The sequence below is a fragment of the Chenopodium quinoa genome, unplaced genomic scaffold (assembly GCF_001683475.1).
Source record: "Chenopodium quinoa cultivar QQ74 unplaced genomic scaffold, ASM168347v1, whole genome shotgun sequence".
NCBI classification, from domain to species: Eukaryota; Viridiplantae; Streptophyta; class Magnoliopsida; order Caryophyllales; family Amaranthaceae; genus Chenopodium; species Chenopodium quinoa.
In genome coordinates this window covers 7,448,996-7,464,058 of record NW_018745024.1, presented here as the reverse complement: position 1 = coordinate 7,464,058, position 15,063 = coordinate 7,448,996, and the positions used below count along the sequence as shown (strand labels likewise).

The 15,063-nt window shown below is 32.6% G+C and overlaps 2 protein-coding genes across 3 annotated transcripts; both read left to right on the top strand.

Moving 5' to 3' along the window:
• The first annotated feature begins 1,481 nt into the window (after positions 1-1,481).
• On the top strand, positions 1,482-8,850 carry LOC110708451 (protein NRT1/ PTR FAMILY 1.2-like). 2 transcript variants are annotated; one of them, XM_021886578.1, is made up of 4 exons: positions 1,482-1,743; positions 1,907-2,124; positions 6,974-7,488; positions 7,628-8,850. In XM_021886578.1, the coding sequence occupies exons 1-4, from the start codon at positions 1,638-1,640 to the stop codon at positions 8,460-8,462; spliced, it is 1,674 nt and encodes a 557-aa protein (XP_021742270.1). In that variant the 5' UTR covers positions 1,482-1,637; the 3' UTR covers positions 8,463-8,850. The 2 variants fall into 2 exon arrangements, with proteins under 2 accessions (XP_021742270.1, XP_021742271.1); XM_021886579.1 differs by lacking the exon at positions 1,482-1,743 and having other exon boundaries at positions 2,007-2,124; positions 6,806-7,488.
• A 1,097-nt stretch (positions 8,851-9,947) lies between these two features.
• LOC110708877 lies at positions 9,948-14,666 on the top strand. The gene is made up of 3 exons (XM_021887100.1): positions 9,948-9,969; positions 13,106-13,220; positions 13,736-14,666. Exons 1-3 carry the CDS (start codon positions 9,948-9,950, stop codon positions 14,664-14,666), a joined length of 1,068 nt encoding a protein of 355 aa, XP_021742792.1.
• The last annotated feature ends 397 nt before the right edge of the window (positions 14,667-15,063 follow it).

The following is a 15,063-nucleotide window of genomic DNA, read 5'->3' as shown; positions in this document are numbered from 1 at the left end:
ACATTGGACAGGATTTGAGGTGTTATATCCAAACCCAATCTATCATTCTGGATATCCGTCTTGTCGGGGAATGTAGGATAATGATAACTTACCCGTGTAGGCATGTACTATAGATATACTTACAGAATCACTTAAATATAATTAAGCTTTTACATTCTCTCTAAACTTTTTGACATTCAATAATCTAGTTCTATGACTACTAGAAAATTCCTGCCATATATATATATATATATATATATATATATATATATATATATATATATATATAAATGAGTAGACATGAGCTCGCCACGTGTCATCATGACTAGGCAAATGATGTGGCGCCATGTCATTTCTTGAGTAATTCTTATAACTCCCAATTTAAGAGGAAGTTTAAAGTGATTAATCACCACCATTATTCTCTTGATAAGTAACTCTCATAACCTCCCATTTAAGAGGATGTTTAAGGTGATTTCCTTGATGCTTGAGATTCATCTTCTATATTCTTTCATGTTTCTCTGTAATAGAAGAAGCCTTTTTTTTTGTTTTGTTTTTCTTAAACACTTGAAAAATACATCAAGCACAAAATTCTAAACAAATTCTTTATTGGACATAAGACCATAAGTTACTTGACTCAAACCTACATTCCAGAAGTGTCTTTGTGTAGAAGTGGTGCGTTAACCTTAGGATTCGTGCCAACGAATACAATTGAGCATCTTGGTTGCGTCGGAAATTCGTTTTCAAGTAAGTGAATTGCATTATGATGCACATATATTATTCCATTGTTTGTGAGATTATCTTTTTTATCTTATTTAAATATTTTATACTGGATGTACTAGACTACTATTCCTGTATTTACATCAAATGTAACTAATTTAATCTATAGATGTAATTTATCACATAATTTTTATTATAAAATCTCATTAATAATATACATATAATGATCCGGGCGTTACCCGGGCCAAAAACTAGTTAATAATATACTCCCTCCATCCTCGATTGATAGTCACTTTTGCCATTTTTGGTGACTTAAAATAAAATGTTAGTCGCATTTGCTTTTTTCAAGTACAATTAATATTATTTTTTTTACCAAAATTCTCTAACATTTGCAAAAATATTTGTGCAAATTTAACCTTTCCATGTAAATTTTACTTTTCCATGTATTTTAATTTCATTCTCTCTCTATTTTTTTGCATACCCAATGTAAATTTACTTTTTCAATGTATTTTCTTTATTTCTCTTTAATTCCCGTAATTTTTTTTAGCAAAAGTGACTATTATCAATTGGGGACGGAGGGAGTGTTTCGATGCACAACTTTCACGGTTTCAAGTCATAATAAGCTTGACTTTAAACACTAACCACCATGCAAAACGTTTTTAGATTATCTTTGATAAGTTTGGGTGAGATTTCCATAAAGAGAACGTGATCGACTGATTGTCTGGTCCTACTAAAAATAGCAATGAGCAATTATTGCACACATATATATTTCATTTTTAATAAGGCCTAGGACCCAAAAGACTAATCAAACATACGTAGTAGTAGTTGATACTGGAATATATATTTTATGTAAAGCTCTGCTTAAATATTCTTATATAAATTCGGGTGTAAAATTAATAAATACTGGAATATAATTGAAGCTTGAACAATCTTGTGTGCAAATGGCGGATGAAAGTCTCGAGCAAAGGCTTATAAACGAGCATCAACAAGAAGAAACGTTTTCTAAGAGAAACAAGGCTAGTTTTATTACCTTGCCATTCATCATAGGTAAATTAACAAAAACTTGTACGGAGTACTTCATTTTAATTATATGTATATCTTTACATATATTTTTTTTTTATTAGTAATCACCAAGAAACTTGCATTAATTAGTTTTGCATGATTCTGTTGTTCGTAACCAAATATATAAATTGTTGGATAATATTGGCAGCAAATGAATCATTTGAAAAGGTAGCAAGTTATGGATTGACGACGAACATGATAGTTTATTTGATGAATGATTACAAGATGAGCTTAGCCAAAGGCCAGAATTTGCTCTTCTTATGGACAGCTGCTATCAATTTCTTGCCTATAGTTGGTGCTTTTGTGGCCGATTCTTATCTAGGCCGTTTCCTTACTATTGGTGTTGGTTCAATCTTCAGTCTCTTGGTAAGTTCATCTCTAATTTTATGTTCATCATATAATAATACTCTTGATCTGTTTATTGTTGTTAATTACTTCAGGGGTGTAAGTTATTCGGATAAATCACATTGATATTTAAATTGGATCTAATTGAATAATTAATTTTGATCAGACTTTTGTTGTACTACATACGTGTAGTATTGATTGATTATTTGTTGACTATTCTTAATTTCTTATTATCATGTCTACTAACTTTTTCTTTGTTGAGCAAGATTTATTTCCTTGAGGTTGTCAAAGATCCAAAATTTATTTCCTCTTGAAAAAAATGATGGAGAATTGGTGTTTTGTTTTATTATCAAAGTTGTGAACTTTCTATTTTTTTGAAAGAAAACTGTAATTAATTTTCATCAAATGGGAAAGTAACTCGCAAGAAAAAAAAGATTAGAAGAATTTTGAAATCGGCCGAATTTAAAATACGTATGGATTATTCTATATTGAAATCAAGATCATTTTCTGCCGTAGAAAAATCTTAATTAATATTTCAAGATAAAAAAGTTCGTTAATGAATGTAGCTAGTCCTTTAAAGCTAACAATTCACAAGTTAGATCCGCCGGTGATTGTGGGTGGTGGAACCACCACACAATGCGGTCTTTGTCAGATTACTAGCAAGATGGACATTGTTAGGTTGATGTTAATGGCTTGCTAGGGAGTTTGTGAATAATATTTGTGATACGAGTAGTAATGAATTAATATGAAAGTTTGTGAGGATTGTCGTCACTTGCCAATTTCCAATTTCCCATAATTTAAAACTTAATCCATTTGACAGTGTCACAGTATGTGCGCATCAGTGCATATCGTATCCAAAATTAAAAAATCTAAATTATTTGTTAAAAATATCGTATCCAAAATTTAAAAATCTAAATTATTTGTTAAAAATATCGTATCCAAAATTTAAAAATCTAAATTATTTGTTAAAAATATCGTATCCAAAATTTAAAAATCTAACTTATTTGTTAAAAATATCGTATCTCTTGTATTCAATACAGTACGGACTACATAGTATGACAGCTTAAAATCAATCCAGTGACGTGTAGTACTTCGTACTCCGTATTTACTGTGTAATTATTATCAACTTACAACTTCTTTTTCCAAATTGATTACTCCGTATTTATTTATTGTCTGCTCTGTACTGAACTGAATTGAACCGGACTAAAATTAAATTGAATTGAATTTTTTATGAGAGAAGAAAATTAGGAACTGAACTAAACTAAACTAAGCTGAACAGAACTAAACTAAATTAAAATTAAGCGAAAGAGAATAGGTCCCAAATCTAACAAACGTGAAGTTGTGGTCTAGCATTGGAGTAAAATTGAAGCTTAAATATACTCCCTTCGTTTTTTTTTGTTTTTGTTTTTTTTTTTTTACTTGTACCACTTATAAATGTGTGGAGTTTTAGGAGAATAAATTTGGTATAATACTCCATTCGTCCCTTATTTACATGTCTATTTCCTATTTTTCACAAAAATTAATGAACTTAGAGATCCTTAAAACCCATAATTAGGAAGTACAAATGTGCATGAAGGGGTAGAGAGAGATAGAGAGAGAAAAAAATGTACTCCTTCCGTTTTTAAATACTTGCTTCATTTCTCCATGCGCGGAGTTTTAGGAGAAATTAGGGAAAATAATAAAATATGGAGGTAGTGGGGTTGGTGGAAGAATAAAAAAATTATCGAAAACAAAAGTAGTTGAGAGAATTGGAGGAGAGAGAATATATATTGAAACCACTAGGTGAGAGAATATATATTGTAAAAACTTTCCAAATAAGGAAATGGAGCAAGTTTTAAAAACGGCCGCAAATGAAAAGTGGAGCAAGTATTTAAAAACGGAGGGAGTAGTTGGTAATTATTGAATAGATAGAGAGGTAAAGTGTTGGAAAATGAGTCAAAAGTACAAAAAATAAATAAAAAAACATTGATGACAACTCATCAAAAAGAGGGAATATAGTAAAAGTATATTCTTTTTACAGAAGTAGACATGTAATTTTGAACTCCACAAAAGGAAAATAGACGTGTAATTGTAAGGGACGGATGAAGTATAAGACTCTCTCCAATGGTGAGACTCAAGTGAGTATTTTTAGGAGAGAAAGAGTATTTTTTACAATGTATACCAATAAGTTGGTATATAAGCTTAGCAACTCCAAAATAAAGTTGCTAAGTTTAGATACTCAACTTTGAATCTCTTTTGCCAAAAAATGTGGATCCCTTGTCAATATTCTAATATATTTTATAATTTATTTAAGTTTTACCTTTTTCTTTTTTAAAATAAATACAAATTAGAAAACAACTCCTCACAAAAGAAAAAAGAAATGGGTTTGGTAGGCTATAAATTGAAAGTGATATTTGTATATTTTAGCGAGTCTCACCATTGGAAAATCAGACTTCACATGAGTTGCTAAATTGAGAATTGAGTATAGTATCACCATTGGAGGTAAAAAAACAACTCATTTTGTATTTCAATACCAAAACTTGAGTCTCACCATTGGAGATGGTCTAATAATCTGAGTGGATGAATAGTTTATTATGGTATAAGTAATGTGGTGACTATGAAAGTAAAACTTTGTGAGAGAGTAATGGTGACCATGAGAAAGAGAAATGATAATAACTTAATTTGAGTGGGGTCTGAGTAAGAGAGAAAAATAATAAAATATAGCATAAAGTTATTATTTATAGAAGACTTCTATAGTTCTATTAGAAGTGATGTAAATAAAAAAAAATAAAAATAAAAATAAAAAGAAAGTAATGTATATAATAAAATAAAAAAAAACCCGAAGGGAGTACTTCCTTAGTTTTAGGGTTAATGTAACGATTGAAATTTTGTATTACTCATTATTCTTGTTTGACATTAAATTATAATTTATATGTTAAAAAAAATATAGTTATATGGGGTCTTCTTGGATTAGTCTCAAAATATACTTTCAAATTTTATAATTTTTACTGTACTCTTATGTAATTATAGATACTTGATATTTAACAAATTTCCTCCGTATCAAATTAGATGACAACACACTTCTTTTATCATGTCAAAAGTTCATTCGAAATATATCTTTAATTATATTATTGTAAAAAATAATAAAATTTAAAATTTAATTAAATGCACCTTGAAATAAATCTAACAAGATTCCATTTGACTATTTTTTTAATAAATTTTATTAAAAACCAAAAAACATGCTACAAAAGCATGGCAGTACAGACCAGCCTACAAAACACCAGCACCCCAAAACAAAGCCTGAACACAGGACATCACCAAGAGCCTACACTAACCATCTCCTCATTTCTTCATTAAATTACAAGCTACATTAAACATGACTCTGCTAATTATAGCCTCTTTTACTTCTGAACTTCTCTTGAAAACTTTGGCATTCCTCTGCAGCCACACTTGCAGCCACACTTGATAAACGGTCTCAGTAAAACACATTGTGTAGAGCTTAGCTTGAACTGTCACTTTCCTGCTCATCATAACAACTAGTCTCAACTATTCCGTAAAATGCAAACTGCTTCTCTGTAATCTAATGGCCTGAAGAACTCCATTCCAAATCTCAGCTGAAAAATATTAGTCAAAGCAAAGTTAATGAATAGTGCCAGAAGTCAAATTGTGTCATCTAATCTGAAACGGAGGAAGTATAAAGTATGTTTTGGAATGCATAATTTCACCTTGTTGCAACATTACTAAAAGGGATCGGAGAAAGTATTACATTGGGTGTTGAGCCCATGAACAACCCACATGTGAGCATGTGGCCTTAATGGCTAAGGTATCAGAGCCAGACCCACGATTGGGGCCTTAATGGCTAAGGTATACTGGGTCACAAACACTATGGACAGCTCACATGTGAGGGGGAGTGTTGAGCCCATGAACAACCCACATGTGAGCATTCTCTTGTCCCACACTAAAACACTAAACACGAAAAGGGGAGTGTAGTGGTAATGAAATCCCACATTAAAAGAATTTGAGAGTTACCACCACTATATAAGGCTAAGGGGCTACTTCCCTCATTGCCATATGGTTTTGAGGTGGAACCTCCTTGGTCTTGTCAAAGTGATGGACTTGCACTCTCCCGTGACGGGTTCGGCCAAGACCCGTATTTAACATTGGGTAATACTCCGTAATATATACTGTAACCCATTAAGCCCTAGAGTTCTAAATATGTATTTGATATATTTTGGCCTGATGGGTAAGGATTAATTAAAATCAGGATATTCTTTTTTTGATTTAAAAATGAGATTTATATTTTTGTGGTTACATTAATTAAATTTAATGCATGGTAACCTTGAAATTGCAACTAAAATACGAATACACATAATGAAATAAGTGGTTTCTTTTGAGCTAAAAATATTTTGTATCTAAAGACCAAAGCAAACTATAAGGCAATTAGATTGTTGAAAACTAGCTAAATTACAAAATGGTACGAAATCCAAACAATGGCAACCACATTACATTTAAATCGCATGTATGTAATTGACACTTTGTATATAGGGCTTAGATGTAGGAAAAATGTATGAAGAAAGTAATTTTGTTATGAATTGACAAAAGACAATCAAGCATTATTACTGCTTGTCCAAAGTGAATTATTATTATTTTTAAAGCTCCTTTTTATTAATTTAGAATCAAAGTTGAAACATATATAGTAAGGTCCTTTTTCTTCTTGTTCTAGGAAATCTTATTCACACCCTCCGATCCTTTTTGTTCTTTCCATTTGAAATCTTTTCGTGTTCCAATTTTAAAAAACAAAAAGGATCGAAAGGGGCAAGCAAGTTTGATGAAAGATAAGGTATGTTCAGTACTTATTTTTATGGTGTAGAATTAAATTTACTTACCACAGGGGATGATTATGCTTTGGATGACAACAATAATCCCTGAAGCCAAAACCACAGCAGGACCGTATGCTCTCCTTCTGTCCTCCTTTCTTTTCATAGCAATTGGCGCGGGTGGTGTTAGACCTTGTTCACTAGCATTTGGAGCTGATCAAATAGACCAAAGAGAAAATCACAAAAACAGGACAATTCTTGAAACGTTCTTCAATTGGTACTATGCTTGTGGTTGCTTTTCTGTTGTAATCGCGATGACAGTAATTGTGTACATCCAAGATCACTGGGGTTGGACAATTGGTTTCGGAGTTCCAGTAATACTTATGTTTTTATCAACGCTCTTCCTCTTCCTTGCTGCTCCTTACTATGTGATGAATCAGGTAAAAAGAAGTCTGTTTATCAGCCTAATACGAGTTGCTGTTGCTGCTTTTAGAAACCGAAAAATGAATGTACAACCTCTAGGATCAAGTGTTCATCAGTACTATCATGAAAAAGATTCGACAGTAATTGTCCCAAGTGACAAATTAAGGTCAGTTTCTTTTATCATTATAACAACAATTGTATCTCCAACTTCTATTTTAGCCATCTAGGCCTTTCAAATCTGTTACTCGCGCCAAAAATTTGTGAAGAAATCGATATAATCTGTATTTGATCATTATTGACTTTAGGTGCTTAAATAAAGCTTGTATCATTCAAGACCGCGATCAAGACATTGGTCCGGATGGCCTGGCCAAAAATCCATGGACACTATGCACGGTGGAGGAAGTCGAAGAGCTCAAGTCTCTCATTAGAGTCCTCCCAATTTGGTCTACAGGGGTGATAATGTCCATACACGCGAGCCAGAGTTCATTTGGTCTGCTTCAAGCGGAATCCATGGACAGACACCTAGGGCCGAACTTTGAAGTTCCTGCAGCCTCATTCATAACATTCTCAACCATTGTTATTGTATTCTGGATTCCTATCTATGATCGCGTACTCCTCCCCTTAGCGTCGTGGATCTATGGAAAACCCGTTACCCTTAGTGTCAAGTTGAGGATGGGAATAGGGCTATTCTGTGCATTCATGTCTATGTTGGTTGCTGGAATTGTTGAGAATGTAAGAAGGGAACGAGCCATTGCTCAAGGATTCGTAGATAGTAATGGACAGGCAGTCCTCATGTCCGCATTTTGGCTAGTACCCCAATATATCTTCAGTGGTCTTGCTGAAGCCTTCAATGCTATCGGGCAAAACGAATTCTTCTACACTGAAATGCCGAAAAGCATGTCAAGTATAGCAACTTGTCTCTTTGGTGTAGGAATGGCCGTTGCAAACTTGTTGGCTAGTTTGATATTTAACTTGGTGAATGATATAACCAAGAGAGAAGAAGAGAGTTGGGTTTCAAGTGATGTTAACAAAGGTCATTATGACTATTATTATTGGTTTTTAGCTACAATATGCTCCTTCAATATGTTGTATTATATGATCTGTAGTTGGTGTTATGGACCTGTTGCAGGAGAAGTTTGATAAATTATTCACTGTATTTACCAAACAAAATATTTGGAGTTTGGTATGCAAGTATACTGATAAATGTATATGTATAATAATTGGTTGTATTACTTGTATATGATGAATAAATTATCATATTATATAATACCATACATCCTGTATTTTGACCAAGGGATGTTTGGTATGTGGGAATTAGTGCTGAGACTTCCAAGTGTAGTGAAATCTCATATTTGTTGCCTTAGCTTGTAGTTATGTAGAAATGGGATATATAAGGGGAAGAGAATTGAGAATAATAGACGCTTGTCTATCTTCTCTAAATTTTATAGAAGGAAATTGGTGATTACATAGTACCTTTGAAATTGAGAAAGTGTAAATAGTAAGTTCAGTAACTTGTCTGTTATAGTTATATAATTTCATTATCCCAAGCTCTACTCATTTGTAGTTCTATTCAATTACATTTATGTGTGTTCAATACGTGATCATTAATATATCTTAGTATATGTTACTGAAAATTATAGAGGATGCCCCAGTTTCTCACCTGACATTTTCGTAAATAAACCAACAACTTTATTCAATTGTGGAGCCCACAATAATGAAAAAGTTGTTTCTTTATTCACGAAAATGTCATTTTTACTCACTATGAGAAACAGAGAATTTCCCAAAATTATATAAGTGAATTAGCAAATAGGGGTGCAAGACTTAACAGTTAACATGTAATTTTTTTTTATTTTTCAAATACAAGTACAAGAGATATGGCCAAAGTTTTTAAATTTTCTTACCACATAATTTGTGATGAGAATTAAGGAAAACGGAGTAGTATAAACAAATACGGAGTATAAATTATTTGAGAATATATCATGTACTGTATCACTATGAAATTTCATAACACATAAAAATCGTTACTTCTAAAGGACCAGCTTAATTTTTTAAACACTCAATGTAATTTTGTCGTGGATTGTAGGATCTAGATACCAGTTCTTAAACAAAACAAAAGAAATCCAAAAATCAAGATCAAATTCCCATCCTAGACATTAACCAAAGTCAACGATTTGTGGTAGTAGAACTTGAAAAAGTTACACACTTACAGCAGCTAATAACATTAGAACAAGTACAGTATAATGTAGTATTAAAAGACTAAAAGAGAGTATACTCTCTTATAGTCTTATAGTCTTAGAGTCCACAGACGAAGATAGCCAAGCCAACCATAAACTAATTTTAGCAGTAACCACAAACACGCCCATTGTGAATGTCAGCAGAGTGAGGTGAAAGGATAAGCGAATCAGCATTATAGAAACATCTAATAGCATGAGAGAACCGTGAATATACCCATAACCCAGAGGAGTAAGAATAGAAGCTTGTAGATTTATTTAAATTTGATTAAGAATTTGTTTAAATTGATTGGAACACAAATGAATATAATTAACTCTCCAAGCAAATGTATTATTTTGTCTTACGAGTGAAAACCCTTGATTTTGTCCAAATAAATTAATACGTTTACAGATTATGAATTTCAATAGGAAGAAAGGTAATTGCATCGACCTATATGGCTGCATGTATAAAAAGTGTGATTTGTTTTAGAAAATTAGACATGCGCGTTAAGTACTAACCTTTTTTTTTTTTTGAAAGACGTTAAGTACTAACCTTAGAAAGAGCATTTGTACCAATTTTTTTTTTTTGGTTTTGGTGTTCAGAGAGCCATATGAGCAGGTGATGGGAATCGATCCCAAGAACTCTTGAAATCAGAAGGAGAGATTTTTTTTTTTTTTTTTTTTTAAATTATACTTTGTTTTGTCTTTGTTCATTTCTCCATTTCCACAAAAATGTAAGATTCTGCCACTAAGAAAATAAACTTTGTAATGTAATTACTAACCTTAAAAATTATAAAGTTTTGTTGACTCCTTTGATAATGCAATTATACTCGTACTTTTAAAGTTTATTGCAATGCAAGTTCTCAATCTTGTTAACAAGTTAATATAGAAAAGAGATAATGAGAGAACAAGAGAGTGTTATGTTAAATTGTGTGGAAAGAAAAGAAATGAAGGCTGGATCTATATAGGAAAATAGCGAAACAAAAAAATTTCTTAAATGGGAATAATTTAGGCATATACAATAATTTACTTCTTGAATAACATAATTGTGTGTATCAAGTCATCACGATAAATACTTTACATCATACTTAAGACCTATTCTGATTTACTGAACTGAAAAAAACTAATTGGAGCTCAACTGAACTGAATATTTTATGAGATAAAGAAATTAGGAATTGAACTAAATTGAACTGATTGAAGCTGAACTAAAAATAAACTGAAGAGAACATGCCCTTAAAGTCTAACTTACGCTTGACTTAGCTTGTAACTTTCATTCATATTTATAGTTATATATAGTATGTGCTAGTATTTATTCTTATGCTCGATCTACAGTTAAATTAAAGAAATACGAGTGTATATGTTTAAAAGAAATACGAGTATAATTGTTATGCACATGACCCACCCTTACAAAAGAAAGTCCTTAACGATTAATGAAACAAACAATTACATGAACGGATTTAATTATGTTTTAGTGTAATGAAAAAAATGGAAGGTTAATATTCGGTTGTGTTTAAAATCATGTTTGGTTCAGAATTGGATAGAATTAAAATTTGGCAAGGTTCATACTAGTTTGGTTCAAACTAATCAGATTATTGAATTGGGTATTCGTCGGATTAATTTCAGAGGTTGAGTTTAGGTCGGGTCCAACCAGTTTCGTTTGAACTTAAGTCGAGTAAAATTGATTTCGGGTTGAGTTCAAGTTGGGTCCAAATGATGTTGAGTTAAGTTCAAACAAGGTCAAATTCGGATTTTGATTAAGTTCAGGGCGGTTACACATCTTGTTTTGGGCCTAAATTTCTCATGTCAAATTAGGTTGACAATTATTCAAAACGAAATATTTTTTCGGATCATCGAGGTCGCTTTTGGCACCTCAAATAAAACAACCTTAGCTTCACGCAATACTGTTCAACCAGGAAAAAAAAAAAAAAAAAAAAACATCAAAAGCGTTTCTCAATCTCATATGCCTCAAAATTTGAATGAATTGATTTGTTTGTTAACATATTGAATAATAAAATTTAGAATTAAACACATACTTTTTTTGTGAAAAAAAATTATTAAGATTATCTAAATCATGGTCCAAAAAACTTGAATGATTCTTGGATTTTGGATAGCCAATACATAGGAACATTTTCATGCAATTAATACCAAGTCATTTATATCTTCACATGATTTGAGAGTGCATTCCATAGTAGAAAAAACGTGAGCGTCTCATTCCATAGTGACGTACACGCAAAAAGATAGATTTTTTGTGCAAATGTCATCGAATCTAAATAAATCAAAGCATTCATTATATCACAACAAAAAGAAAATTGAAAAATGTAATCAATAAAAATGCTTATTTACCTACTCTAGGGGGTGTTTGATTTGGGTTATTCAATAAAGGGTAATTGAATGAACTTATTCTCTTTACCTTATTTTTACATTAACTTTCCCCCACAATCATTCCCCAACTTGCTCCCCCTCCAAGGATTTCATCAAAGGAAATGACTTTTCTCCATCTACCGACACTACTACCCCTAAGCACCTGCACCAAACAGCCACCCAGCCATCCCACCACTGACATGTTGCCTTACCCAACACTAGCCACCTACCCCTAAAACTATGAAATTTGCCCCACCCACCACTCAACCACCATGAATTTCACCCTACCCTCCTCTAAAAACATGAAAATCACCCCACCTACCACGAATTTCACCCCATCCCACAAAAGAAAAAGAGAGTGAGAGATTGAGAAGGAGAAGCAATAGCATCGCACGACCAAAATAAGTGGGGGGGGGGGGGGGACGGGGATTAGCGGTGAAGGGAAGAGGTGGTGGTTTAGAGGGAAGGAATGGTGTTGTAAGTTAGAGTTTCTATTTGTTATCTTTAAAACAAATAAGCTTGTAACTATAAGGGTATATCTTTCCATTCCCTTTTCCCTTTCTTAAACTCTTTCCCTTTCCCCTTCTCAAACCAAACACCCTGTTATAGTATATTTAATAAATATGAAAGATGCATGTATTTAAATATGTCATGTACTAAGATACTTTCTTGAATTTGTCTTTGAAAAATTGCCGCCAATCATGTAAAATTGAATCGGCGTTTCGCAAGGGACCGTATTTGACCTTAACTCCAATTTATTGGTTGAACAAGTAATCACTTTACTTATTTTGTGGAAAGCACAATTTTGACTTTCTTGTCCATACATGTTATCATAATCAAATTTATAAGACAAAAGCTAACAAATGCTCTAAGGGCATTGGATAAGATAACTAAAAGTAGAAACATTAACTTGTAATAAACATTAATTATACCAATCGCCATGTGACTTTGGCATACATTCCTAAATTAATACCATTTTTGGAATTATTTTAACGGATTATCTAACGCCTTGATGAGGGAGTTCGTTAGCAAGATCTATTTTATAATGTTCTACACTTCTATTTATACATGAAGTTCCATTACTTGGATTTTTGTGTCAACAAATACAAATTAGGAAAACTAAAAATATCGTAAGAGCATGAATATCAAAGAGGATATATATCCTCTTGTATGGTACTTTTGCTGATTTGGAGTAATCCTCTTTGATGTTAGGTAGTATAGAGGATCCTCAAGGGGAAGAGGATTCTCATTCATCCTCATCTGGTGAAGGATTATTCACCTCGTCCTTTGTGCCAAAGAGGATGGAGCAAATCAGCCAAAACCCACCGTTTGAGCAATTTTAATGGACAAACGGCGACGTTTAGATGATAAAAAAAAAAGAAACTGAAAACTTACTCACATATGACAGAAACTTCAAAGTAGCAAAAACAAGGGCAACGGCTAGAATTTCAATTTGGCCTCCAATTGCTTGACAAGTGTCAACCTTTTATTTGTTTATTTTTAACAAAATTTTACTACCTCAAAATATGTATAACGATAATTAGTGAAAACGGTAACTTATTTTAAAAAAACTGATTTCACCAACGGCTTTATTTTTTTTTTCTCTCTATAAAATGAACCTAATTTTTGCCATTTTTTATGCACTTTAATTTTTTACCTTTTTTCACTCCTTCCTCTTTTTCCTCTCTTTTTATAATTTTCTTATGTAATGGATGAAAATAATCATAATTATGGAAGAAGTAATAATTTTCCAAATTCTCAATACAATTCAAACACTCCCCCTTTTGATCCAAGTATATTCAATAATCCACAATTTCAAGCTGCTTTGCAATGATTTGGTAGCCACCAAAGACCTATAAACCCGAATTATACATCCCAAGTTCCTCACCAATTTCATGGGGGTTCACCTTCACAAAATGTCCCATTATTTCACATGTCTCAACATTTTACCCAACCCATGGATCAATCTCCAGGAGTAAATGTTAGTAGCACTACTTCTCCAACAGAAGATGTGCGGGAAGCGCAACATCTAGAAGATCTCGATGATGATGTTGTTAACATTACTGGAGAAGACCCCAGTGATAAAAAAGCTAGTGCATGGAGTATAGCTGAGGATAAGACGCTTGTTTCAGGCTACATCAATGCCGGTGGGAATGTTACCATGAATACGAAACGAACTAAAGCCGGTTTATGGGCTGCAATTAGGAAGTTATACGAAGAGGCACGAGTAGAAAACCTTGAAGAGATAAGTGCACAGACCATTAAGTCCATGCAACAACGTTGGGATTTTATCAACAGATGGGTTTCAAAATGGGTTATGGCGTACAGTTACATCCTACGACACCCGAAAAGTGGAAACTCAGGCGGAGACGCTGTCCAACGTGCCCATGAGTATTATGCAAAACTCAATCATGGAAAGCACTTTACTTTGATGCATTGTTTGGAAACAATGCAAAATTTTCCTAAATGGGACCCACATATGGTCCAACAGCTTCCTTTGGAGAGCGAGGGAAATGGGACACGATCCGAACCAGAATCACCAAGTGTGGGTGCTGGAAGAAAGCGGCCTATGGGCATAAAAAAATCAAAGAGTGTAGCTGCAGAAGGTAGTAATTCTTCCACATCGATAAACCTTGAATCTTTCAACACAACTCTTGACGAAACTAGTGATAAGCGGCTTGATCAAGGAGAACAAATGATCGACTTAATAAGTAAAAGGAATAAAAAATATTGTATCCTAATTTCGTGTGTTATTGTATCAAAATATTGGTAAAGTATGGTAATTTTTATTTTGTATGATAATTATGGAATACTAATTATTATTATTATTAATGTTGTTGTTATTATTATTATTATTAGATCTTATCAATAACAAATAATGAATAATAATATGGTGGGCCATATTTATAGTATAAAATATATCAAGAGGATACCCTTTGATGTGGAAAAAATAAATGGAAGAGGATGGAAGAGAGGAAAGAGATAGTGGAAAATGAGGTGGATGAAAGAGAGTGTGAGGTATCAAAATAGGGTAAGGAGAGAGAATTGATGAGAGGATAAAACCATCCTCTCCAATATTCATGCTCTAACAATCCTCTTTTTATAGTCTTTAATAATACTATGTTTAATTGATGCCAAAAAAAATTATATCTGTCTAGAAATTTGTGAGA

What these genes read in the sequence shown, in the direction of transcription:
- LOC110708451 (XM_021886578.1), top strand. Translation starts at nt 1,638, where the DNA reads ATGGCGGATGAAAGTCTCGAGCAAAGGCTTATAAACGAGCATCAACAA. An exon ending in TACCTTGCCATTCATCATAG is followed by an intron (nt 1,744 to 1,906) that starts GTAAATTAACAA and finishes TAATATTGGCAG; the next exon opens with CAAATGAATCATTTGAAAAG. An exon ending in GTCCCAAGTGACAAATTAAG is followed by an intron (nt 7,489 to 7,627) that starts GTCAGTTTCTTT and finishes TATTGACTTTAG; the next exon opens with GTGCTTAAATAAAGCTTGTA.
- LOC110708877 (XM_021887100.1), top strand. Translation starts at nt 9,948, where the DNA reads ATGAATTTCAATAGGAAGAAAG. An exon ending in GAATTTCAATAGGAAGAAAG is followed by an intron (nt 9,970 to 13,105) that starts GTAATTGCATCG and finishes CTTTGATGTTAG; the next exon opens with GTAGTATAGAGGATCCTCAA. An exon ending in CAAATCAGCCAAAACCCACC is followed by an intron (nt 13,221 to 13,735) that starts GTTTGAGCAATT and finishes ATGATTTGGTAG; the next exon opens with CCACCAAAGACCTATAAACC.